General features: G+C 35.9%; 1 protein-coding gene across 7 annotated transcripts in view; it reads left to right on the top strand.

The window, feature by feature from the left end:
* The window catches only part of LOC145989491 (uncharacterized), a 203,645-nt gene that overhangs the window by 124,865 nt on the left and 51,442 nt on the right, over nucleotides 1–27,338 (top strand). For all 7 annotated transcript variants that reach the window (XR_014441859.1, XM_083124844.1, XM_083124846.1 and 4 more), the window contains one exon: nucleotides 1,476–1,550. Coding sequence is in view for 6 of the 7 variants with exons in the window: in XM_083124844.1 (XP_082980970.1) it covers nucleotides 1,476–1,550 (75 nt within the window). In the remaining variant the exon portion in view is untranslated. The remainder of the gene's footprint in view (nucleotides 1–1,475; nucleotides 1,551–27,338) is intronic.

The following is a 27,338-nucleotide window of genomic DNA, read 5'->3' as shown; positions in this document are numbered from 1 at the left end:
CAGATGTCGAATTCCTTTCCTACGTTTTCTTGGACTGTCAACGCTCACGTCGCTAACACTACTCTCGTCCTGCATATTTGTAATACAAGCAACATAACATCTCACAACAGTTGCCACCGCTCTGCACTAACACATATCACCCTCTACAGACCACGGCTACAGACGCACCATTCTTACGGAAATAGCTCGTCACTTGTTTCAGAGTTGCCAATTTTATTTTCCACACAGTTATTTCTCTTTCTCTGTGGAAAGGGACCAGTGTCCGTTGCTACAGAGTAGCTAAGTTTATTGCAGAAAAGGACCCGAGTCAGTGACTCAGGTACCTTTCTGCATTAAAGTACACTTTTCACTGTGCATTTTCTTGGCTATAGCCTCGTGTGACTGACGTCCTTTCTGCACTAAAAGATGTGTCTGTAACTAGGAAAATAAAAAATACCATTAACTCCGATACCTCAAAAATGTGACTCAGGTCCCTGTCTGCAATAAGCCATTCATGTATAATTTTGAGTACAGAGGAATTAACTGCCAATAACTACCCAACCAAGCTCCTGGATAGCAGCATGTTAGTGGAGTGTGGGTGTGCATTATCGTGCTGCAACACTTGATGCTGTCTTCCTAGCCTACTCACTGATTTGGTTGTTTTCATTTAAAGCATGCAGTATCCTGAACCTTACACATATAATGAAAATGTCTCATGGTGGTTGAATGGTCACAGTGCATCATATTTGCTAATTCTCAAGTCGAGTGTGAATCTTTGTGGATTAAAGCTTTAAAACTGTCTTCATTAAAGCTCGATGGTCTTCCTGAGCATGAAGAAACGCTTAAGTCAAAAATACCCCCTCTTTGTAATAACAAAACCAATTTCTTGCCCCTGCTTTCCCTGTTGGCATTCTCCCCATACAAGGGACAAATGTTTCGAGCTGCCTCTGCTGCCTTTGCCCCTATGTTAAACTCAGAAAGAAGAATCTGTCGGAAATGTTTTTTTTTTCCCCACTGGACACTTATCGTTCTTTAGCCTATAAAAAATACCGTCTTTCTTAAAATCTGTAAAATTCAATGCTTATTCACAAACACAACAATACCACTTAAATTGGTGAACATTAAACAATAAACAAACACTTAACATTGTAGTGTTGCCCTACCATACCCAAACGCTACAATCATATGCATCAACCCAATATATATGCACTGTATAATCTTCTAAGCATTATGGAAATGATGGAACCAGCTTGTATGGCAAAGTGGTTAGTATAGCTTGCTTGCATGTACAAGGGACCCCAGGTTTATATCTTTGGTGAGTCATGGATACTTAACTGTGCTTGTCACTTCATCTAGTTCATCAATTCAGCATGTATCTTTGTTTCAGAATTAATGTAGAGAATTAGAAAGGACATGCAAATATTTGTAAAAAAAATGCAAATAAAAAAACTCTGGACAACACTGCAGCAAAGATTTATCTGTTCTTTTTTTTTTAGGAAGAGATTACTGGCAGGCTGATGTCACATGTAGACAGTTGGGCTGAAGATTTAATCAACATACCATCCTCACAAGTAAGTTCAAACTGTATGTATTATATTATTTAGCATGTGTCAGTATCTGCGCTTATATATCAACCAAAAATTTCTGATGCCATTACATCAGTATTGGTATAAGTACAACTAATATTATTATTATTTATTATTGAATGTTAAAATATTTTAATTAATAGTAGTAGGAAATCTAATTATGTCATGACATTTAACTCTAAGATGTAAGTATCTCCTAAGTTTCAAATTCTTGCTCATAGAGGCACCACTATGTTTGAGCTACAATAGTTAAATGTAGTACTAAGTTACTTAAATGTGCCTTTTTCTCAAAATTGTCTTGAATTCAGTTATGCTGCTTATCCTCTGAACCTCTTATATGTCAATACTACTGAAAAAAAAACTCACAAAAAGCACACACATAGGATAGATAATTTTCAACACTTCCTATTGCCATTTTTTTCCATGCTATCTAGACTACATTTTTTCATGTATTAAAAAGTAATGTGAAGGAAAAATCCTTTGTTCAGTATGAACCATTCATTTTCAACATTCAGTGAATTCAGAAAATACAGACAACATATGTGTTATTTGTACAGTAGTTACGTAATTCATTAATAATTAAAATGACTTAAGTGATTTTTTTTCAGTTTTTAACACTGCTCTCATCTGAAATTGACTAACTGCCAAGATCCGACTGAAACTGTTCTCATTATACAGTGCAAGACTGTTAAAAATGAGCCACTCAGAAATCACGACAATTCATTGCAATTAGGGCATGCGTGCAGTTGCAGGGAACACCCCCATGGGGTCTAGAGCATTGAGAATATGCAGTGCAAGAGTGAAAGTTAGGGTAATGGATTAGGAAGTTTTGTTGCACAGTTTTTTGAAGATGTGGGTATAGGGTAAAATCTCATTGTGCCCTTATCTGCTATTTTTTATTCTGTATGTTTCTTGACAGACTATATTGTTCTAAATGAATTTTTATTAAAACCTTTTATGTTTTTCTTTCTAAATTCTGATATGCAATTCTCACATTCTTTTTTCATTTCTTCAGATATTCATTCCATATTCCACAATAAAAGCTATTTCCTTTAATCTTACAAATATCACTGTATCCTTTTGTTTTTACTTGCAATGTTAATATGCATTTACATTTCCCACTCAATGTAGCAAATAACATTCATGGTACTTTAATAAGTAGAGAATGGATTTTTAGGCATAAGCTGGTGCAGACCCAATGATTAGGGGCAGCGAAAAGCTTGATGGAAGCTCAGTCGGGAAAGAAAAATCTAATTTTAATTGACTGACAGTTTTATTGAATTGATGGGTATATATAAGGTGGAGCAAAAGTCATCACCTGATTTCTTAGCCTATAGCTTGGGTTTTAAATTGAACAAAGTAGGATTTTTTTGTGTTAAACTTTATTGATACTTGTAAGTTTTATGTCCTCCATTTTTAAAGATAACATCCAATAAATGACCACCATTTGAATTGATGTAAATTTGGGCTCTTTTTATTGCGTTGGTGGTCTTGGAAAGAATTTGCGGGGAAATGTTTACAATTTCATGCTGAATATTGTCCTTCAGTTGCTGTAACATCTTTGGCTTATTCACATAATCCAATGACTTCAAATATCCACAAAGGAAAAAAATCTGGAGCGGTCAAATCGGGGGACCAAGCCGGCCATGGAAAATCACCAAAACGGGATATAACTCTGCCCGGAAAATTTTCACACAAAGAGCTAATGTTTTGCGAGCTGTGTGTGGGGTATACTTATTCATTTTTGCAGACAATAAATTTCATGAGTATCTTCTATTTAACTGACAAAACACTACTGATAAGATGTCAAAATAAATGTCAGTTCAAATAGGATGATGACTTTTGCGCCATCTGTTATATATGTGTGTGTGTGTATAGGTAACATATTATTTAAATACATTGCATAATCAATTCATCTGCTCCATAACAAACCAGCAGCAAAAATGATATAAATTGTCTCTGAAATGTGCACGCTCCTTTTCCTCCAAACCAAACTGTTATAGCAGCAACAGTCTGAAGCACTTAGTTGTTCTTACTTCTCTCTCTGGTAGCGACCAAGAAAATTTTATGAAATGCATTTTTATTTGTATAAAATTGGAATTCGAGGGTGCAAATGCCCCTCTGTGCCCCACTGGAGGTGCTCCTTGCTGTCTGGAAGAAATAATGCAAGAAAGGCATGAAAACTAATTCCATCTTGAGTATCCTTTTCTCCTGCTACTCTTCCTTTCTTTAACTTCAATGTTTGCCACCCAAGAATTGATTTCCGTCCAATGTTGGGATAAGGCAATGTCCCCCGGCCCCCTTGTGATTGCACCACTGCACCTCCTTTCTCGTAGTTGCTTTGAAGTTTCATTGGTTTCAAAATACTTTATTTCCTTTAAGAGCATAATATCATTTGATAACAGCGATAAGATTCCTCTATCCTACATTTCTAGGTGAAAGTGTAATAATATAGGGGCAAGGATGGCCACACCTCTCTCTTTGAAAAAGAATGTCAACCTAAAAGTATATAAAGTATATATTTCACACGTATAATTTGATTTCAGTCATAGTAATTTACATTAATTATTATGTAATGGGGACAGAGGAATCCGATAATTTCAAATTCAAGTGGTATTTTTTGAGGGGGCAACACTATTAAAAAAAAAGTACCTTGCTTGTCCCTTCATGGAAAAAAATCTGCAAACGTCTGTGATTATAGGGGGACAATTGCCCCCCTTCCGTGTGCATGCCTATGCTTTAAGGTGCAACATTATGGTCGGGAATGGGGAAAAAGGTTCTGAAAATGTTTTCAGAAAGGTGCAAGAAAAGTGCTGATAAAATGTCTTTATTCAGATCTAAACCAGTTACATTAACATTATTTATTCAACACTAGTAAATAATATAATTTATGGTAAACATGGTATAATTTATATTATACCATTTTATAGCTTTCGTTCTGCTCTACAAAATGAGACTAGGGTTTTATGTAGCTGCTCAAGAAGAGTAAGAATCATTTATTTTTCTACCCATTTCTTTAAATAAAAAACATGAAAGAAAAGGAAGGAAAAAGGTGCTGAAGCATCAAGAGGGGCTTAAAAGGGGATAAACGTGTTGGTCTCACAAAAAGCTGCAAAAAGGTGAAACAAAGTGTGTTCATTTTACTTGATTTCATGTCCTAAAATACATATCTCAAATGATCGGTATAAAAACATCTATATTTTTGGAAAAGTGCTGCACCTTAAAATCCGTTCCCTATTAATAAATTACATTTCTGAAGCAATGTTTCATTATAAAATCAAGATAATTTTTTTAGCCTTTAAACATCTTAGTTTTTTCCCACTTCAGTTGATTCCTTGTCATACGAAGCAATGAATTTATGTGGTTTGGAGAGGTAAGGAGCTGGTTGAGTCTGTACATGATTGATTGATTGATTGATTGATTTAGTTTATTTTACTTCGCGTTTTGTGCCTCTTGGCTAATTTGCGAAGATGAGGATGAGTGATGAAAGGATGAAATTGATGAATGGACATTCACAAACAACCAAGCCCGACCAGGATTCGAACCCGGGACCCTTGGCGTCGCAGCGCGATGTGCTAACCGCTCGGCCACAGGGTCGGGCGAGTCTGTACATGAATCCCAAGATGCAACCTCTTCCAAGGCATAATAGATTACAGCAGACATGCATGAAATCTGTTAATCTACACTGCTGGACGAAAAAAAACCAGACACTTGCATTTTTTGTGATAACGCATAAATGCTGATTCGAAGGCTAACTAAATGTTGCAGAAATTATTGGAAATAAGAAAACCTGAATATATTGAACAGAAAGCAAATTGAAATTTATTGTTAATAAGTTAAATTAGAACCTAAACGAAAGTTACAGAAAACTACCAAAAAAAAATTACAAAAAAGAATCTTAGCAATATTATTTTTAATATTGTTAACTGGTAGTGGTGGGGTATATAAGCTGTCTAGTAGCGGATGTTACCTCCCCTGCCATCAATTACAGCTTGTAACCGCCATGGCATATTTCAAATAAGGTTGGCAATCACTTCTTGGTTCAATGGGCGAGTTAAGTCATGACGTCACATCCGTTGCTAAGCATCCATTTTGTTTCTAAACATTTAGTTGCTAGGCAAAATCAAAGAGGGATGCCGTGATAGTAAGACAGTATTGCAAAGAGTTGTTTGTGTTTGCGGTGCTAAGAAGGTGTTAAGCGATGGCAATTAAATTCCATTGCGGAAAATGCAGTTGAATCCAAACATGTTACATCGTTATCTTACGATGCTGAATTCTTACATATGGAAGGCGAAGTTCAAGCTAGCATGAAGAACAAGGCATACAAAGTGAAGGTAAGTAGATAATGTAAATTTATGTGTGTGTGAGCGAAAGATAAAAGTTCACCCTAATGCACAATAGACATTTTACGCTAATGTGAATTTCGACCACAGAAAAGAACAGTTCTTCCGGGAAAGAGGCATCCTGTCCAAAGTTCTTGAAAACTGCTAGGACTACGTCTGAATTGTTGCATAATAACCATTGTTTTAAGTTTATATGTATTTCAGTATATTTCCTTAACTACTATTCAGTTTCCGTGAGTGAATTATGTTACTTTTCAATTCTCAAGATTACACAATGCTTTCCTGTTACTATAGTTTATTTTGCATTCACCTTAAAAATACGGAAATTGGAAGTAAATGTTTCTACAGTATATTTTCTTATTGTATGTTTCCCCAGATTTCTTATATTATTGGTAGGGACATTGAATTTTCGCGATGCGCGAAATTGCGAAATGTGAAACAAAGATGCAATTTTGAACATTCTGCACGTAACTACACAACCAATGATGAAATATGCATGAGTTTTATTCACGAAGTAATGCGAAATGTGTGCTTTTCCACTAAATGAACGCTTTTTGCGAAATAACCGTGAAATATCATCATATTAAGTAGAAAATATGCAAAAACCGGCAATCGAGGTTGTGCGTGCAAACTGTCGATTTGTAACAAAACATTTGCCTAAAGTTTCCTACCACTTGCAGCTGAAGAACGTTTTATCTTTGATCACATCAGGAAGAAATTAGGATTTCCCATGCACATAATCTCAGTTCGAAAACTTCGCTCCCTGTCAAGCTGCATTAATTTGTTCCCCCGAATGTCTACTCAACTTCCAGTGTCATTGATCTTGCTAGCTGTAGCAGCGATAAGATTAGTCTGTTTCTGCACATCAAGGGAAACAATGGTGTCATTTGTGTTCAGTCATGAATTAATTTTGTACTTCTGTATAGTATGTAGTATAGTATGTGTACAGTATATAAAAATAAAGTAGTTTATCAATTTATAGCTCTTTTGTATGTTGTTGTTTCCTCCCATAATGAAAAAGTGTGTGCCAATTTTTTTTCCACCGCTGGTATATACCGCTGATCTAACATTTTATTTACTGCTCTCCTCAGTTTTTATTTACCATAAATTTGTCTCCCTAATTATTGGCATATCTTAGAAATTTTGTAGTAAATTCCAAATTACACACTATTTTAACTAACAAAATGCATGATTTCATACTGTTTTACAGCAATAGTAATTTGCTTGTTTTATGATTTTTATTTTCAAATTCTCCTAGCAAGAAGACTAATTACCGTAGAATTTTGGCAATCATTGTCACACGAACTTTGAACTTTCCTTAAAGTAATTAGCACTGTTTGGGTTTTGAAAAAAAAAAGTTAATTTTTGTTGAAAAAAACAACTTAAAAATTACCTTATGCAAGCATACACGCTTCCTATGGACAATGTATTTTCCATTGACATGAGACTGCAAATATTGTAGACTACTGCGAATTAATTAATGTTGAACCTTAGTATTTAGGAGCTTTGTTTTAATGCCAAGAGAACCAAACCTGGCCTGCCTAACCTAACTATGAAAGCATATATTGAACAAAATCTTAAGTAATCGATAAAACTCTGTAGTATGTGTTAACAGAAGTAAATCGAAATCAAACCATGTAAAAATTGCATTTGTAGCATGATGAAATTGCAATAAAACAAAAGATACTTGGGCCATGTGCTTTAATTACTCAGTTTTTGCACAGACTTGTGGTCAAAAGGAAACTATAAATAACATTTTGAAAAAAATATATCATTTTTCTCATCCACTGAACCATACTTCCATGCCCAAAGTTGTATGATTGCAAAATATTCACTTGTGTAGGTTTATATCTGCACCTATTCATAGCTGTGTAAAAGATGCATTGATTTCTATACTAATATAGCAAGTATGCCAAAGAAAATACTATTAAGTGAAAATGTCTATATTACTTGCACTCCTTCACTTTGTAGAGATTGTTTATTATTGACAAATATTTTTTTTTTTTTCTGTAGGTGGACTTCGATGAAAGTGGAAAAAATTTGAAAATTGAATGTGCATGCCCACGTGGGACATTTCGGTGCCACCATGGTGCAGCACTACTTATATATGCCAGCAAAAACATCTCCACGACAGATAAAAGGTGAACGTGGAAAGCAAAAGGTGCAAGAAAGAAATGTCCAAGGGAAGTGGTCACTGCAGATGAGCTCTTCCCATCAAACAAGAAATTCAGAGCTTCTGGGAGACCAGTTGGTAAGCCCGATGTTGATTGGCTGCATAGTGAATTAAGTTCACTGTGCTGCAATGTGGGATTCACATGGCTACTACAGCCAGATGTTCACGAAAGTGCAAATGCAGTTCCAACTGTTGATGACTACATCTGCAGTGAAAATTTTGAAAACGCCCAAAATAATTTTTTATATCTTAAAGATGTATTACAATTAACACCAGAAGAAATATCCCACATAGCCAATGTGACAGTGGGGCAAGCAAATAATCCTTTGTGGTCAACGGCTAGGAAAAATCACTTGACAGCAAGTAATTTTGGATCTATATTGAAGGCATGTAATAGGAACAAGTTCCCTCCACCTTTGTTTCAGCAAATTACTGGCTTTTACACCTTGGATGGTGTAAAAGCAATTCAGTGGGGGAGAGAGTATGAAAAAAAAGCCATAGCTGACTTTGAGGCTGAGACAAATTATTGTGTCAAGCCCACAGGCATCTGGCTACATGAATCGGATACTCCTGGTGCAAGTTCAGATGGTATTGTGCAAGAGGGATCTGCACTTATTGAGGTAAAGTGCCCATATAAATACCGGATTCCTCAAATCTGACAGAGAATATAAAGCAAGACAGGTCATATGTTGTGCGACATGAAGATGGGCAAATTGTGTGGAATACAGACCATGCGTATTACCACCAGATGCAAGGACAGATGTATCTCTGCAATAAAGAGAAATGTTATCTTGTAATTTGGTCCCCAAACAGCAAAGTTATATACTTATGCATGAAGGAACATAATTTACAAATTTTGGCAGATTTCTTTTTTAGACATTACTTAGAGTTTCTAACTTCCTAAGATTTATGATGTAGTGTAGGTGATGGAAAAATAAACAATTCCCATGCTGCTTCTATTAAGTATGATACTTGACTGCCTTCAACTTTTAAACATAAAAAAAAACAAAAAAAAGAAAAAACAAAAAAAAACTGCCTGATAAAAAGCACTTTAGGAGTTATTCCAAGCTTTCAATTTCATCTCGGAATCATCATCAGGGCTGGTTGATTGATTGACTTGGTGTTTTAAGTCTACTTTGTGTACAGTAAGGTTAATCTGTAATGGACCTACAGTTTAAAGTGGGATCCAAACCACCATGTATCGAACCCAGGACCCCTTGATTACATCAGGGCTGGTCGAGAGACAATGAAGCGGATGTGGTTGAAGTTTTGCTGGTGCTATTGTAGTAGCACAGATGCACAGTCTCGCTGTGGAAGTAGTGCCAGCGCAACTTCTACCACGTCCCCTTCGTTGTCTCTCAACCAGTCCTGATGATGATTCCGAGATGGAATTGAAAACTTGGAAGAACTCCTAGAGGTTTTTTTATCATGTAGTTCGTGTGTTTTTGTTATCTTTAACATGAATTTACATTGTTATATACCTGTACTGGGTTTTGACTAAATTGAATATTTGTAAATCTAAAATTGTATTGAGTTGTTGTTAAAATGTTTCACTTTGTTTTGTTTCTTAAGAATTACATTGTTGTATGCATAAAGTTTTGAAAACATATTAACAAAACTAAGGCAACCATCCCCTTCCAGGATGAAGTCTGAAGCATTAATTTTTACATGCATTAATAATTAAAGCAAGTCTAAATCTCTTGTTAAAGTAGAGCTTCAGTTTCCATCTTAATCAGCCTTTGGTAGGTTTTTTTCTAATTTCCAACTATACCTAATTAGGGGGCGATTAAATAAATCTAAGGTCATGAAAAAGTCAAGAATTTTGGATTTGTTATTTTGTTAGACACTCGGGAATTAATAATTTTCAAAGTGGAAAAGTAGCAATGTAAGTCATTAAAACATCATTGAAACTCTGTTGAGATCCCTTCCCCCTGCTTTGAATGTATGACTTTGATGTACACCAGGACATCAGTTCCAAAAAATTATAGTTCTGCGTTTTATGTCCTTCACATTTTATTAGGTGATTTATTTATACTACAATATGTAGTACATTTGTAATTTATCTTATTAGTAATAACAGCATGAGTATGGGTGGTATTGTACATATTTGAGTTCACTCTTCTATGTTAAGTCTATTTACACTTGAAGGATAGGGGGGGGAGGTAAGTCAATTTTCTTTCATGAGCAAGGTGGTAGTGTCATATCCTGCCATGCTGATAGTGTGCTGGACTTTAGAACATGCTTTCTGTTGTTTCATACATTTCACACATCCATTTTGTCAAAGAATATGTTTTTGTACCTTTTTATTTATGTCTAGTAACATTTTGCAATTAAAATTTCATTTTTCTTGAGTCTGACGAGCATGTTTTCCCCTGACTCTTCATTTGTGGTGTGTTGCTGTTTAGTTGTTTGTATGTTTTATGTGTATGTTTATGTTAGGTATCACCTCCACTGCAATAATAGGAGAGTTAACTAGTAAATTATCAAAAGTTTTGTGAAACCTGAAATGAAAGTACCAGAAATTACAATGACATGTAATGTTGATTGATTAGTGTGGGTATTCATGACCACTCTAATTAATTATCCTTTTTGTGATGGTGTTTGTATAACTGATATTAAATAGAAATAGTATATCATTTGTAAGTTAGTAATACATGAGAATATGGGTATATTGTGATTAGTGCATACATGAAGTTAAGCAATCTTTAGAATGATATAGAGAAAAGATACATGCAAAAATATATTGGTATTGTAATTTTTATTTGTTATATGTTTATTATAAGTTGACTAGTTACATTTATCATTTCTACATTTTATTAATATATTTATAGATGCATTGATTTGATTAATTTATTAAGTGAACTCTGTGCACAGATAGGCTAATCAGGACTGGACCTACAGTTTAAAGTGGGATTCGAAGAACTTCCTAACATCTGCAAGCTAATGAGTCATTTTATACAGGACAATTTTCAAAGGAAGAGTGTCTTTGGCTATTAAAAAAGGGAGAAGGGCTGTCCTGCAGGAACCAAAACATAGTCATCCTAATTCCAAATAATTTATTTTGTATTATGTGCCTAGGAAGTTAATTATCGATTGACAGTGACATTGTAAGAAAAAAATATTTTGAACTAAACTAGACATGGTGCACTGGGTATTTTCATATCTTTCGGTGCTCACATATGTGGATTTTTTTGTGTGTGTGTTTTCTGCCTAAGTTGTCTGGTACTTTTCATATATATCACCAATGTGAATTTGTTTTTGTTTCAAGCTGTAAAAAACTTGATTCTTTTTTCTTTATTTAAACAGTAGTTACAAATGAGCTATGTATCTCGAAGAAGCAATTTAATAGATATCAGAAAAACAAAGAAAATTGTGGGTGTGCAATGGAGAAGCAAATAGTTTGTTACTCTTTGTAGCCCAAATGCATTTGCTACCCTATCTTCAAGTATGCTTTGGTTTAGAACAGCTGAACACCTTACCCCCAGCATTAATAGAGGGCTGGCTACTCCTCTCACTTGTGAGCTGCTTAGCAAAATAAACAACGTGTTTGAGATGTCCATAGGAAACTTTGATATCTGATACATTACTAAATAAAAGCCTCTGAAAACTAGGGAATCATTTCCACCTACAAAGGTATTGCAATGCAACTATTTCATGGCATAGATATCCATTACCATTTAACTGTTGACATTAATTATTTGTGTTAATCCTTTACCACTATGAACCATCTCTGAGCTTCACTGATTTTATTTTTTACTGTATTTTTCAAATCTTATTGAATTCTACATTGAATTGTACTTCCACGAGCAGTCTGACAGATGTACCATAGTAGTTACTTTTCTTTTTTGTTATGTTGTGTTGTGTTTCAAATGACACATAACTCATTTTGAATGTCAGTAATGGACAATTCCATGGTGACATGTGACTTTTGCATGAAAAATCTGACTAATTTGTTTATAATTGTTATATTTGCAAATAAAACAGTTTGCTTGTTTTTCTCCTACATTACTTTGGAGTAAAAGACATGTACTGATTATGGAATATTCCAGCTCTTGTTCATAGAGCAGAATTGTTGCATGGAAAATCAGTGTGTGACGCCTTTGTGCAGTGGAAAAATGTCTTGGATTCTTTGAAAAAGCAAACTCTGTAAAGTTACATGGTATTTTGGCCATATTTTTGTAATATGTAGCAGATAGTACAGTTTCAATTCCATGCAGATTTGGTTTTGATACGCTTTCTTCTTTCCTTGTGGCAAAATCATGAATTTTGTGGTGTGTGTTACTTTCAAATTTTGCCAACTCTGATTAAGCAGAATAATTGAAATACAGAATGTGCAACACAAAATGATTTATTGACAAACTGGAAAGCATAAAAGTGGTACCTGCCGACCTCTGTGGCAGACCTCATGGCATGTTATGATGCCAGGGGTCCCAAATTTGAATCCTGGCCTGTTCATTGGTGGTCTCTGTGGACGTCCCTTCTTCAATTTCATCATATCGCCACTCATCATCATGTTGCAATTAGCTAAAAGTGGAAGAAAAGTGAAGTAAAATGAACCAAATCAATCATTAAATAAATGAGGTATCAACTGTTATGTTTGATGTGACATATGAGTCATTCCATGCAAAATCAACACAGCCTTTGACCTGACCATCTCCGATTTTCATGAAATTTGGGGAGTTGAAACTATGCATGGAACTAATAACTATAAAATTTTTTAGTCTCATGCATCTTGTAATTGTTAAATTATTCAAGGTCAAAGTTCGCATAAACTGCCCTTTTTGAGCCCGCTTAGCTATACTAAATGTGCTGTAACTCCACCCCTATTTTGACTAGAAAGCTCAAATAAAGTTTATTGTACAGGGAATTGAACAAGCTTTCCAATGATATATTATAAGTCTACATTTGGGTAAAAATATAATTTTGTCACGTAACCTTGACCTTTGACCTTGAATATCTCAAAACATGTCATCTCCAAAAATCGTGAAAAAAAATATATTTGGTCCCTCATGCCATACTCTAAAACATATGAAAAAATCATTCTGGGACTGCAATGGGATCAGAAGATATAAAATAATATGTGTAGCTATGTGACTGATAAAAGCCACATTTTGTTAATTTTTGTCAATCTGAGCAATGAATTGGTGTAATTTTGTTGTTAATTATATTGAAAGAGACGAGAATAATATCATTCCAATATATACTAAACAATGATGGTCGAAATTAAGGTCACTCAATGTGATCTTTAATAATATCCCATTGCTCTTATGGTCAATTCCAATAACTTATAAATTTTGACTACTCAAGTAGCACACATTCCTATTTCGACTAATTACAGTAAGCTTGCCATGCCAACAAGCCAAGCACAGGCATTCTTATTTTGACCAATCGCAGCGAGCTAAGAATGTCACTAAGCCAATTGCAGATATTCTTATTTTCACCAATTACAAGAAAGCCAATCGCAGGAATTCCTAACTTATCACATATTACCTGTCAGTGAATAAGTAGTCAGGGTTCCAGAAATAGTATTTTTAAGTTACACAGGACACAGCAGTTAAGCTGTTAGTGAGAAAACAAACCCAGAAGATGGATTTTGAGAAGCTGCTAAACTGTTGTAATCCTTTCCGGGAAGATGGCCACAAAAGATACAAGAAATATCTACGTAATGTGCAAGTGTGAATGGTTCGTATAGCCAATGGTATAAGTATGGAGCAAAAGATATGCAACAAATGTCGAAAGAAACTCTCACAGATGAAAGGCCCACTGTCATCTTCAAGTACATCCAAGGATGCAGGAAGCACAGAATTGCAGGACCCTTCTAGTCCACTGTCATCAGGGACATATGAGACTTATGTAGCCTCAAGTGTTGCTTTAGATTCATTAAATGCAAGTCTTACATTTCTCGGTGATTCGCCAGTAAAAAGGAAGAAATTGCAAGGAAAACAATATCCAAAGGAAAAGTTTAAGAGAGTTACTCAGGTACTGAGAAATATGTACGTATCCAATGTGGAAAGAAATTAAAGTTGTGAAAGAAATGTGGAATCCGAAATCTTGAATCAATTGAAAGAGAAATTCAATAGTAGTGTTACAAACAGTGAAAAGATTGAGATATTGACAGTTCTACCAAAAAGCTGGAGCATTCGACAGGTTGAAAACGAATTCAAAGCTTCAAGCTATTTAGTAAGGAAAGCGAAACAGTTAGTAAAAGAACGTGGTATACTAGCAACCCCTAATCCTAGACCTGGACGAGTCCTAAGTGAAAATATTGTATTCGAGGTGACAGCATTCTATAACAGTGATGACATAAGCCGATGTTTGCCTGGAAAGAAAGATTTTGTGTCCATGAAGGAAAATGGATCCAGGGTTCACAAGCAGAAGTGTTTGGTTTTAGGAAATCTGAAAGAAGTGTATCGAGCATTTAAAGATGAGAATCTGGAACTGAAAATAGGACTGTTTAAATTTTGTCAATTACGATCCAAGAACTGTTTTCTGGCTGGTGCAAGTGGTACCCATAGTGTATGTATTTGCACTATACACCAAAACGTGAAGCTAATGTTGCAGGATTCGAGAATAAGAGAGTTGACACGGGATGCACATTGGCCACTAAACACATATAAACACTGTCTTGCACAAATAATATGTAATCCTGCACAGCCAAAATGCTACCTGTCATCGTGTGAGAGCTGCCCTGGTACATCTCATTTAATAGAATATATAGCTCACTTGTTTGAAGTAAACGGAATTGATGAAATAATATACCACATGTGGACATTTACAGACAGGACAACTCTCCAATCAGCTATCTCTCCTGTTCAAGACTTTTTGGTAATTCTTGAAGAAAAATTGCAACAGCTCCTGCCACATTCTTTCATTGCAACCCAGCAGTCTCGCTTCCTAAGGGATTTGAAGGAGAAAGTTTGCGACAATGAATACATTATTTTGTGTGATTCTGCAGAGAATTATGCATTTGTTCTTCAGGATGAAGTACAGGGGTTCCATTGGAACAATGCACAGACCACTATTCATCCTTTTGTTGCTTATTACAGAAATTGTGAATCCCGTGCATTAGATCACATTTCTTTTGTTATAATATCAGAATGCCTTCAGCATGATACTGTCAGTGTGCATCTTTTCCAGCGCCATTTGATAAAGTTTCTTATATCCCAATTCAATAGAACACCGAAGCATATTTATTACTTTTCTGATGGTTCTGCAGCCCAGTATAAGAACCGGAAGAATTTTGTTAACATATGTTACCATTATACTGATTTCAGTGTCTCGGCAGAGTGGCATTTCTTTGCCACATCACATGGCAAAGGACCATGTGACGGTATTGCTGGTACTGTCAAGAAACTTGCTGCCCATGCAAGTTTGCAGTCTTCATACAACTCTCAGATTATGACACCAAGACAGCTATTTGAATGGTGTTCACAAAATATTACATTGTGTTATTTTCATTTCACCACTAATATGGAATACGGTGAACAGGCTTCCTTCCTTCAACAGCGATTTGAAAAGATTCGTACAATTGCGGGTACACAAAATATACACTGTGTTGTGCCAGATAGCCACACTACTATTCATGTAAAAGTCTTCTCACATTCTGTTGACATGAAACAGGAATCACTGACGAGAAAGTGACATGAATCAGAGCCCACTGATATTCCTGGCATGCATGATGGTCACTGGTGTCTAGGATGTGTGTTATATGTACACGAAGATACACACATCAGGTTACACTCAGCTTTCTCCATCCTCATGGGCCATCCACTTTGTTTACATATCCTGAGAAACCTGACATATTCTCTGTGGACAAGATAGCCATCCTTACAAAGGTTGATGTCAGAGTGCCAACAAGAAGAACTTACGTTATGTCGCCACAAGAAATATAAAGGGTCAAATATCTTGTACGTCAGTATTGATGTTGGTGTAAGTTCTGTGTGCATTCTCTTATTTTTTCAGTTAGTTTGAACTTGAAGTTATTGTTCATATCTTCTGCAGTTTGAAGGTTCATTTTAAATGAAATATGTTTCTTGAACTTTGACATTCTGGGGATTCATACCAACTGTATTTTTGGCATGTTTTGTAATGTATTTTTATATTATTTATGGTCAAACGTCCAGTTATGTTACTGAAATAGTTATAGTCACAAGTGTGTTGTTTAATTTACTTCTCATTCTAGTTGGTTGTCCATTGTAATCTCAAATCACTTTCAACTCATTTAGTTAATTTAATGCTTTAGCAAATACCTCAATAAATAAGCTGCTGCCTTATGCACCAAACATCTTAATTTTTCTATTCGTTACCTTCGAATCCTTGCATAATAGTGTAATCGGCCCTGAATACCACAGTGCTCCTGGCAAATGGTGTCTTACTTCTTACCTTCCTTGGTTTGCAGGATATGTGGGTCTTTCCAAACATTCGGGCCACATTCTACAATGTAATTAAGCTTTTATCAGTCACATATCTACACATATTATTTTGTATCTTCTGATCCCATTGCAGTCCCAGAATGATTTTTTCAAATGTTTTAGAGTATGGCATGAGGGACCAAATATATTTTTCTCACGAATTTTGGTGATGACATGTTTTGAGATATTCATGGTCAAAGGTCAAGGTCACGTGGCAAAATTACATTTTTATCGATAGGTGGGCTTGTTATATATCACTGGAAAGCTTGTTCAATTAGCTTTACTTGAGCGTCCTAGGTGAAATAGTGGCGGAGGTACAGCACATTTAGTACAGCTAAGCAGGCTCAAAAATGGCAATTTAAGCGAACTTTGACCTTGAAGAATTTAACAATTACAAGACGCAAGAGACTAAAATTTTTCATAGTTACTAAGTTCCATGCATAGTTTCAACTCCCCAAATTTCATGAAAATTGGAGATGATCAAGTTGGAAATTGCACATATCTGTGTTGATTTGGCATGGAATGACTCATATGTTTTTTCCATTCATGGGTACATTGAGAAATATCATATTGGAGCATCTGGTACTCGTATTTGTGCACAATGGTTAAATCTTTATTTTGCACTGTGATATCCATAACACTAATAAAATTCGGGCTGCTCTGCTCTTGTAACTCACAAGATGGAAACTGTGTCGGCAAAAGGCAACCAAAAATCTTATTTGTAATGTTAACTCAGCAGAGAAAACTGTGGTAAAGCACTGATTTAATGCTTACTTAGCGGTAAGGACCATTTCCTGTTCTAGTAGTTATGTATCTTTTCCAATCCATTATCTCTTAGCAAACACAGACACACCCTAACACCAAATGCAGCCAACGTGAAGTGCAGACGACAGAACAAGCCGAACGACGACGTTTCAACATGGCGCAGGTGTGTTTTGCACGCAACGCTATGCTCGGAAATTAGAAACTCTATATTTACCTATATTTGTTGATGATGTAGATTTTAAAAATGATCTTTAATAAAAGTAGTGGAAATGTCCATTCCATCTAATGAGCTTGAAACATGGATTTGTTTTATTTGTATTTCCGGGTAAACTGGCATATTACCTTTCCATAGATGTACAGTCATGGAAAAAAATTCTTCCCCATAAGGCTTTAATAGGAGCAAGTAATGCAGGAGGGTAGGCAACACATATTGCACCCTTCGATGATCGGGTGATTTTGCCTGTCTTAACACCGAGAAATGTCTTCCACGTGAAGGTCAACATGGCAGGAAAGCAAAGAGGGTCACGTGGCTATTGGTTACGTGAGGTGTTGTGCTTCTCCACGTCCCCAGTTCTTGATCCACATTGCAGAAAAAGTAGAGCTGCGTGCAATATATGAAAATAGGTTGTTTTCAACTACACGCTTAATTATGATTTTCCCAATTGTAAATCTATCAGACGTGTCTCCCGATTTAGTCGGGACAGTCTTTTACTTTGAATTCCTGTTTGCCATAGGCGTAACTTGACGGGAGCAGAAAGGGCATTTGTAACCCCCCCCCAAATCAGGTTTCTTAAAGCTGCTAAAACAGGAATTAAATACTATGATTTGACGAGTCCAAAAAAAGTATTATATTGAAAGATTTTTCCCAAATACGTAGATAGCAATTTAATACTTTGAAAGTGTCTCAGATTTGTTTATTATGTCACATCTTAGTGTGGCACAGGTCTACTACAAAAGTGGAATTTCGTAACAGAAATATGAACCCACTCCTTTTATTTCGTAGCCGATTTCATATTGAAACTGAAATTAAGAATATTAGTTAACAATGTCATTGGTAAACAATAAAAAAATGTGTTAGACCCAATTCTTTAATACCTTATCATAATCTTTATCGCAAGTTTAAATTTTGTTGTAAGTCCACTTTATGCAAAAAAAAAAAGGTAAAGTTCTCACCTGTGCTTAGCGCTACGCCATGAAATCGTATAGGGGTGTGGGGGTAACGCCCCACACTTTCTTGATTCGTTCGTGAGTGGGGGTGATGTGATCAGCATCACGCCGCCCCACACTTTCTTGATTCGTTCGTGAGTGTGGGTTATGTGATCAGCATCACGCCCCTGACCGCCTTTACCCCCAGGGTTTCCCCCAGGTACCCATGTCATTCGACGCTGGGTGGGCGCCGGGGTCGCTTCCAACGTTAGAAAAGTTCCCGGGCTTGAACCGGCCGGGGATCGAACCCGGGGCCTATAGCATGGTAGTCAGACGCGTTACCGACTGAGTCACCGGCACAGATAGACTAATCTGAAATGCATACAGTTTAAAGTGGGATCCGAACCACTATGTGCGATCACCTGGTATCGTACCCGAGACCCCTTGATTACAAGGCCTTACCACTACGCCATCAGTGAGGCGCACACAATCTTTGTATTTCGACCTTTTTAAACCTATATGTATCATATAAGAGGTTGTTTAACGTTGCTATGCCTCTATGGATTATATTTAGCCAGTATTCGAGCACATAGCGTCAGGTTTCATAGAATATAAGCTTCTCTTCCATGTTTATGGTTTCCTGTCTGCAGTAGAAAAACTGGCAGGTTCCCATTGCTTTTCTTTCAATAGTCTTCCAATGGTTGCATATCATATCACTCAAATTTGATTCATTCGTTGCGAACACAATCCCCGATGGCGGAGTGGGATCGTGGGCGCCTTGTAATTAAGGGATCCCGGGTTCGATACTCGGTGGAGGAACATAGTGGTTCGGATCCCCCTTTAAACTGTAGGTCCATTCACGATTAGCCTAACAGGACATAAAGTGGACTTAAGACACCAAATCAAGCAACCAACACAATCCCGTTATTGTCCAGATTATCGAATCCAGAACCTTCGTCGCGAATATCATAAGCAGGAAGACAACGTGAAATAACCGAACAGAAACAGAACCTAAAACCTACATCGGATAGATTGGATTAAGTCGACGATACAGCACGGGTTCTGAAATGAAAAAGAATACGAAAGTTGAAGGACTTCTATACGCACCCACTTTTCCTCCACTCAATGGGGAAGATATCCTTCTAGCTGAGAAGCCTTTACGTAGGAGTGCCCTGAGGGAACTTCAAGGCCACGACGATAAAGTGTTCTACGTGCAATGACGGGACCAAATCATACGTCAGATAGCTGTGTTCCTCCTTATTTCGTACGCCATTGATAACTGGAACACGTGACCTCGTCTTTGGTAGAGCAAAAGCCTGCTTGCTTGCCACCACCCTTTAGTTCAGTGACCTTCGCCCATAGTCAGCAAGAGTGAATGACTCACCAGATACTTGTTGTCTGTGAGGCTACACAAGAATAGATATTTCGTTAGTGGCTGTAAGTATTGTTTCATCTGCAGTTATATCAGTTAACATTTCAATAGTTTCCTAATGGTTACGTTAGTGATAAACATGTAAATTAGTTCTCGAGAGTGAACGTTTTATCTATTTGAATTGGGGATTTTTATACAGCCTGCATGTATTATTTTTTCCTGAAACAAGAAGAAATTCGAAGACGCAAAAAGAGTTGTAACAGTTGGGCTGAAAAGTTCGTAGGCTGACTCATAGATGGCGTTACTAGAATTAAATCCATGTGATTTTTACTTAGTACTAACCTTCAAAAGATATGTGTATAAATTTCTCACCTGCCGGATAATTAGTTCGTGAGATATAGCATTGTGAGTGAAGCAGCTTTTGTTATTGTGAAAAAATGGATAAAAAAGAATTTCGTGTGTTAATATAAAGCATTGCTTTTTGGCGAAAAAAAATACTGTTGAAGCCAAGGCTTGGCTTGATAAACATTATTCGGACTCTGCACCAGGAAAATCAACCGTTGAGAAGTGGTTTGCTAAATTTAAACGAGGCGAAATGAGCATCGAAGACGATGCACGCAGTGGACGCCCCAAAGAGGCTGTTACCGACGAAAACATCAAAAAAGTCCACAAAATAATTTTAAATGATCGTAAAGTGAAGTTGATCGAGATAGCTGAGATTATTACATAGCGTTGTTGGAGCATTTAAAGGATGAAATCACGAAAAAACGGCCCCATTTGAAGAAGAAAAAAGTGCTGTTTCATCAAGACAATGCACCGTGTCACAAATCAATGAAAACGATGGCAAAATTATATGAATTAGACTACGAATTGCTTCCCCATCCACCATATTCTCCAGATCTGGCCGCCAGTGACTTTTTCCTGTTTGCAGACCTTAAAAGAATGCTCGCTGGAAAGAAATTTAGCACTGATGAAGAGGTAATCGCCGAAACTGAGGCCTATTTTGAGGCTAAAGAGAAATCGTACTATAAAAATGGCATCGAAAAATTGTATGACCGCTATAATCGTTGTATCGCCCTCAAAGGCAACTATATTGAATAATAAAATCGAATTTTGTCAAAAAAATATTTTTTACTATGTTAGCCTACGAATTTTTCAGCCCAACTGTTATAAGAGTAGTTAACAAAAGGAAAAAAGAAGAAGAAAACGAAAGTGTAAATGCTGAAATAAATTATGGTAGAGATCGAGTGAATAACATTTTGTCATGAGGCCTCCTCGATGACGTAGTGACAACGTCGTCGGCTTGTAATCAGTGGATCCCGGGTTTGATACACGGTGGATGCACATAGTGGTTAGTATCCCACTTTAAACTGAAGGTCGAGTCCAGATTAGCATATCTGTGCACCAAACCAAAACTAAGAAAGAAATTATCACAGTGTAAGAAAATTTCATGTTCAACCAGATACGAAACAAAAGGGAATAATATATTGCAGGTTGGAGTTCACATCTGTAGCATCTAACCAGCACAATTATGAATCGCAACATATCGTATCAGATCCATTTTTATTATACATGTATGATAATATAAGGGAAGTAGAGGAAAGAGAAAACCAAGCGAAACACGGACGCCTTCTCCAGAATTTCAAATATCGTTACGTAAGGTTCTGGGTTGGAGTCCCGAACAGGCATGACTTTCTTGTTCTTGCCCTTTTATCTGCTTCATTTCATCATAATTCATCGTTATGGTTTACCTGCAGGGGAAGAATAATGACAATAATTGCCAATACAAAGCCAATGACAAACAGAACAACTCGATTACGGAGGTGCCAAGAAGAAACGAGACTTGACAGTTTCTCCGTCTCTCGGTTTGTCGAATTGAAAATTGCTCTCCCGTTCTCGGTCTCGATTAGTTAAATATAGAAATCGAAAATGTATGTGAATGAATATACATGTATTTTATATATTCCGGTTTTGTAGGAGATTTCGTGAGAGATGAAGTAAGTACTCTTCCATCGTATTTATTTTTATAATTTTTATTCCCTGTTCGATGATCGCGACGATAAGGACGAGTGACCATTACATGAAATTGATGACGAAATAGTCAAACACCCCCGACAAGGGCGGTACTCAAACCCGTGAACTTTGGCGACGATATCGAATGTCAATCACTTAATGAGCTTGACCACCGAGCCTGCTTAATGTTGTTTCTGTCAGGTAATTCGTAATAACTATCATTTGCTTCATAATTTATCTTATCGTTGTGTTTAACCTGAATTCAAAGAATTAGTTGAAAGGCAAAATGCAAGATTGAATGTCTCTGATGTTACTTCGTGCCGAATAATATGACGTGGTATTATGATATGAATTTATTAATCATATAATATGCCTATTCATTCCATTGATTGATCCCAATTGAGCACACAAAATATGCTATAATGTCCACTCCATGGAGGAGTGGTTAGCACAGCGCGCTACGATGCCATGGGTCCCTGGTTAGAATCTCGACTTGGGCGTGGGTGTCCTTGGTAAGTGTCCCTTCATCAATTTCATCACAGCATCACTCATCTTCATCGTCGCTATTTGCCAAAAGTGAAAGAATAGCAAATCTAAATAACAAACATCCAATCAAATCGAACATCTCTACCAATTTAATTCTATACGGTACCGAATTCCCACTTTATTACTGCATCTTAAGTCATTTTACAGCATCTCAATTGTTTTCCGATTCGAAAACATTTGGAATGTTGTTTTGTGCAGTTGATTGTGCATTGTTTCGTTGTTTGGATTGTTTAATTAACGTCGCATTAATTAGTTTTAGACCAATCGTGACGGGGGAAGCAAGAGCACAAAGGAAGCGAAAAAGACAAGGAAGAGACCACGGCTTTCTTTAAAGATAGCATCCCGTGAATACAACTCAAGTGACTGCAGAATATTATGAATAAAATTTATTTCGCTTTTTCCTTTTATTTCTATTTCAGTTATTTTACTTCGCTTTTCTTCTACCACTCGCGTTACTCGTGTCGGTGAGGAAGAATTATAAACTCGTGAAATGGACGATGGTACAAAAAAATATATGCCTCTCCCACGGTTCGAAACTGTCAGTACAAAATATTGTCTTATTTTTAAAATTTACGGGCAAATATGGTTTGTCACGTAGCAATTTTCGTTTATCTCTTTCTCAAGGGGTTCCATTGCCTCTCTGATGTCGTAGTGGTAACGTCTTCGCCATGTAATGAAAGGCTTCCGAATTCAATACCAAATAGAGAGGCATTTGGTTCGGATCCCATTTTAATCTGTAGGTCCAGTGCATGAACTGGACTTAAACAATTAACGTGTGGCATGTGGTCTGTGATGAGAACCATCATTTCAGCGAACCTTCTTGACAATGACTCTAATATCACTTGAAAGAATAGTATTTCCTTACGAGTAGCTTCGTCAAGAAACCAGTTCCTGAAATTTTCTTCTGGAGGCATCGTAGCACCCAGCTGTTTGTTGTGGCTGGGGCACGAGTCATGTGACTCATGCTATCAAAGCTCAATCCTTCCCGAGAACTCAGAATCACCAGGCAAACTGAAGCGAATATTTTGTTATTTGGGTTGCATAAACAACAGGCTTAAGACGTTACGAAATTCTACGTCCCGTGGCCCAGCTATTTTTTTCTAAGACTGTACAATGGCCATAAAGTGGTCTTTATCCGACTGTGAATCATGCACGACAGCCTTTTTTTTTTTTTTACTAGCTGCACATGCAAAGTATACAGAATACAGAACGATAACATCAGTGTTTTTGATCATGACTCCCTGTCTCACCAGAGATTTTGCTAGTACTTTAGTATGATATGGACTACCTCCAAATCGTATTCCGCAAAATACAACTCCCACTTATGGAACCTAACCTAACTTAACGCTTCATGTTAGCAAGGGGAATATAATTTAACACAGACAAATGAGGTAGTCCATATAATACTAAAGTATTATTATGCTCTTCCAACAATTCCATCTACTACTCGTTTTCCATGCAATATCAGAATATTTCAAGTTAACTTTCAAACTCTTTTAGTAAATTTACCATGAAAATCAACATGAACATAAAACAAAAGCTGATTGACAGTGAAGAAAATCAACCAAAATGGATAATACACTTTCCAGCTCTCACCATTTTCACCATACTATAAATCTGTAACTCCAATAGATGCAGATGAAAGAAACAGTATACAGGCTAAAAACTTAATTCACTGCATTCACTATCAGTGATAGTAGTCTATTCTATCATAGTATACCCTTAATATCTATGTGCAAATTAACAAACAAAACAAATTCATATTCAGAAAATTCAGACCTTTAATTATGAAATTTCAATGGTTTGATATCTTGATAGGGAACTTTTTCTTGTATGGCTTCACTGACTGTGGTTTCACCTTAAATATTACACATTACTTTGGCCCATGTCTCCTCAGACAACATAAAAATGTAGAAATTTCAAGAATTTGGACTTTCAAAAAAATTTAGGAGACATTGTTGTAATTTTTTACAGATTTTATTCCTCTTTGCATAATTATGTTAGGTTTATTTAAGAAAACAACAATTGAGAAAGTGCTTCACGTTATTTTTCTATCACCATGTCAAGTTATGTAAAATGCGTCAGAAATTGAAAAAAATAAAAAAAAATAAAAATAACAAGTTCACAATTTGAAATCAAAACAGTGGACCTACAAACCTCTCCCTAGTAGTTATGTGATTATCAACATTCATAGTAGTTAAGAATCAAAGAGGATATGAACAAAATCTCTCAATGTTTGGTAACATTCATTAAATGGAGAAACATGTTCATCTTTCTTCTTGTAAGAATTATTCATCCATCTTTACAATATGCTTCCTAGGTTTGGTTCCCACTCTCCTCAAAATGAAATTTTCACACAATAGAAAATCTTTTATAACTTGGACTATCCCATGCGAAACTTTAAATTATTATTTTTTTTTAAATAGAGGAAGAAATTACTAAAATATTTTAGTTTTATAAGTTTGATTTTAATTGGTTTATTTGATAACAATACAATTTTATCTTAAAATACATACAAAGTTCCAAAATACAATGTCAAAAGTCAAACTTGTACCACTAGAATGTTCTAGAAAACATTTCTCATCAAGTGTAGTGTGCAAGTTGGTCAATATTATAATTGTAATACATTTCCAAGCTTGAATATTTTTCAATGTCTTTAGATTATTAAAGCTATCTTTTTGTTATTTATTTCATTTACATGTTTTTGTAATATTGAAAATATTGTAAATATTAGATTATGCAAAATAAATCTGTAGTTTGGTTTACATTTTATATGATATAGTTTAATTGTATGCTGTACCTTTTATTGTCTTAAATGTATTTGGAGTGTATCTATAATTAGTTGTTGTGCAAATTGCTCACTGATTTCAATTCAAAAAGTATTCTAAAATACAAAAACTTTTAGTACTTACAATTCGTGAGTATCTGGTTTTCCAATGAATGACGTTTCGAGAACAACTGTTCCCTTCTTCAGGTTCTTAAGTTACATAGGCTATCCAAAATACACCATAGCCACGTGAATTCTTTTCTCCCAACATTCTTTAAACCCCTTACTATGGATTCCAATTTTTCCTATATTAATCTCCAAACCTATATCCTTGTTCCTGGAATTTTGGGAGAAAGGTATTGACGTGGCAATGGTGTATTTTGGATAGCCTATGTAACTTAAGAACCTGAAGAAGGGAGCAGTTGTTCTCAAAAAGTTGTTCATTGGAAAACTAGAGACTCACAAATCGAAAGTACAAAAAGTTTTTATATTTAAGAATACTTTTTGAATTGCAGTGCATCTACAGATATATGTTTGGTGGTTACATGGAAATAGGTAATTTACTGCAAATTTTGTTCGTGATCGATTTTGCCATGACAGTACACACCTGGCGAAGCCATCAGATAGGCCGTGAAATCGATTGTGAAGAAAATGTGCACAGAAAAATGATAAGTAAAGTTATCAGAGTATTTCCAGTGTTATTGTGAAATTAAAGCAAATTCTTAATCACTAACAAGGGGTGTAAGAGGTGACATTTCTAAATACACCCAAATGTACACCTTCCTTCCACACAGTACACCTTGGACTGTATTTTGCAGACTAGCGAGGCTCTGGCATCTGGACTTGCAGCCAGTACAATTCTTTGTTGTCCTCATATGCTTGTGATTTTCCCTTCATCCATCTCACGACTATTCATCCTCATCTTCCCAATTAGCTTAAAGTAGCAGAAAGGCGGAGTAAAATAAACTGACTCAATTAATCACTACCAAAAATTACTCAGAAAAAAATTAAAACTGGTAGCATGGTGTAAATTAATGTTCCCAATTACAAGCACTGGATAGCTATGAAGTTATTTCCATACACATTAAAAAAGTATTAGCCCTAATTATTTGTGTCAAAGAAATGCTGTATTTCTTCCCATAATTGTTGCACTATTTTTCTTGCAGTCCAAAATTGGTTTATAGCCTTTTATTGCACAATTGGCACATTAGATAATGTAACCAATGATGGTGAGGCAGAATTTTCAGACACAGAAGATTACATTTTCTAAGTCAGTACTTCCCAACATGTAGTAAATTTTCTCAAGTGTAATGTACAAATCAATAACAACTATCCATGTTAATTAATTATTTTATCAGACAGGACAAATGTTTTCTAAACTGGCACGAAGAAATGGTGTGTGTCGATTTGGATTATTAAATTTTAGCTGATATTCACAAATATTCTGTGCATGCTAATCTTGCACAAAAGCCGGTTTATTAATAAATGATTTTTACATAATATTGGAACAATTTCTTTAAAGCTTCACATGATGGCCACATCCTCCATTCTTGGGAAATAATGGGCATAAAATCTCTAATGATCAAGTGGTGAAATACAAGCGAATTCTTACTTCCAACTAAAAGTCACCCAGAAAAAAATAATAGTTATAACATTACATAGATTAATAGCTCCAAATTGAAAGAATCATAGAAACTGGAAGTTATTTTCATCCACATCTCAAAAAGCTAAACCTTCATGTTTTATTTGAAAAGGTACTGATAGCTCTTTAACTGTTATGTAACATATTCATTCATTAACTTTTTCTGCCCTTGGGCAGGTCTTTCCTTGCAACCTCCATGCTGTTCGATGTTCAGTTGCAAGTTTTCTAGGGAAAAATAGATGCGGTAGTTTCCCATTACTTTCCACATCCCACTCTCTCTTTTGCATCTTAGAAAGATCTAAGATCCCAGGGGGCCCCAGCAAGGAGGTGAGGAGAGTGGATTTAACTTCATTGGGCCCTGCGGAATTCACCACACCAAATGCAAAGGTTTAGATATAGGTTGAATATCAATTCCATCAGGGTTTTTGATCCATCTGAGAACACAAAATCCCAATAAGTCTTCGCCCCCCGTATATACATGGCTAAATACCAAACAAACAAATTCTTACTACTTATAAACTACTAACAAAATTAAAAAAGTTATTTACAGACAACAGTTACAATTAATGCATTACAGAAGTACAAAATTATTTAC

Source organism: Lepisma saccharinum, chromosome 6 (genome assembly GCF_977018435.1).
Source record: "Lepisma saccharinum chromosome 6, izLepSacc3.1, whole genome shotgun sequence".
In the NCBI taxonomy this organism is placed as follows: domain Eukaryota; kingdom Metazoa; phylum Arthropoda; class Insecta; order Zygentoma; family Lepismatidae; genus Lepisma; species Lepisma saccharinum.
The sequence above is the reverse complement of the archived record's forward strand: the minus strand, read 5'-3'. Positions and strand labels throughout refer to the sequence as shown.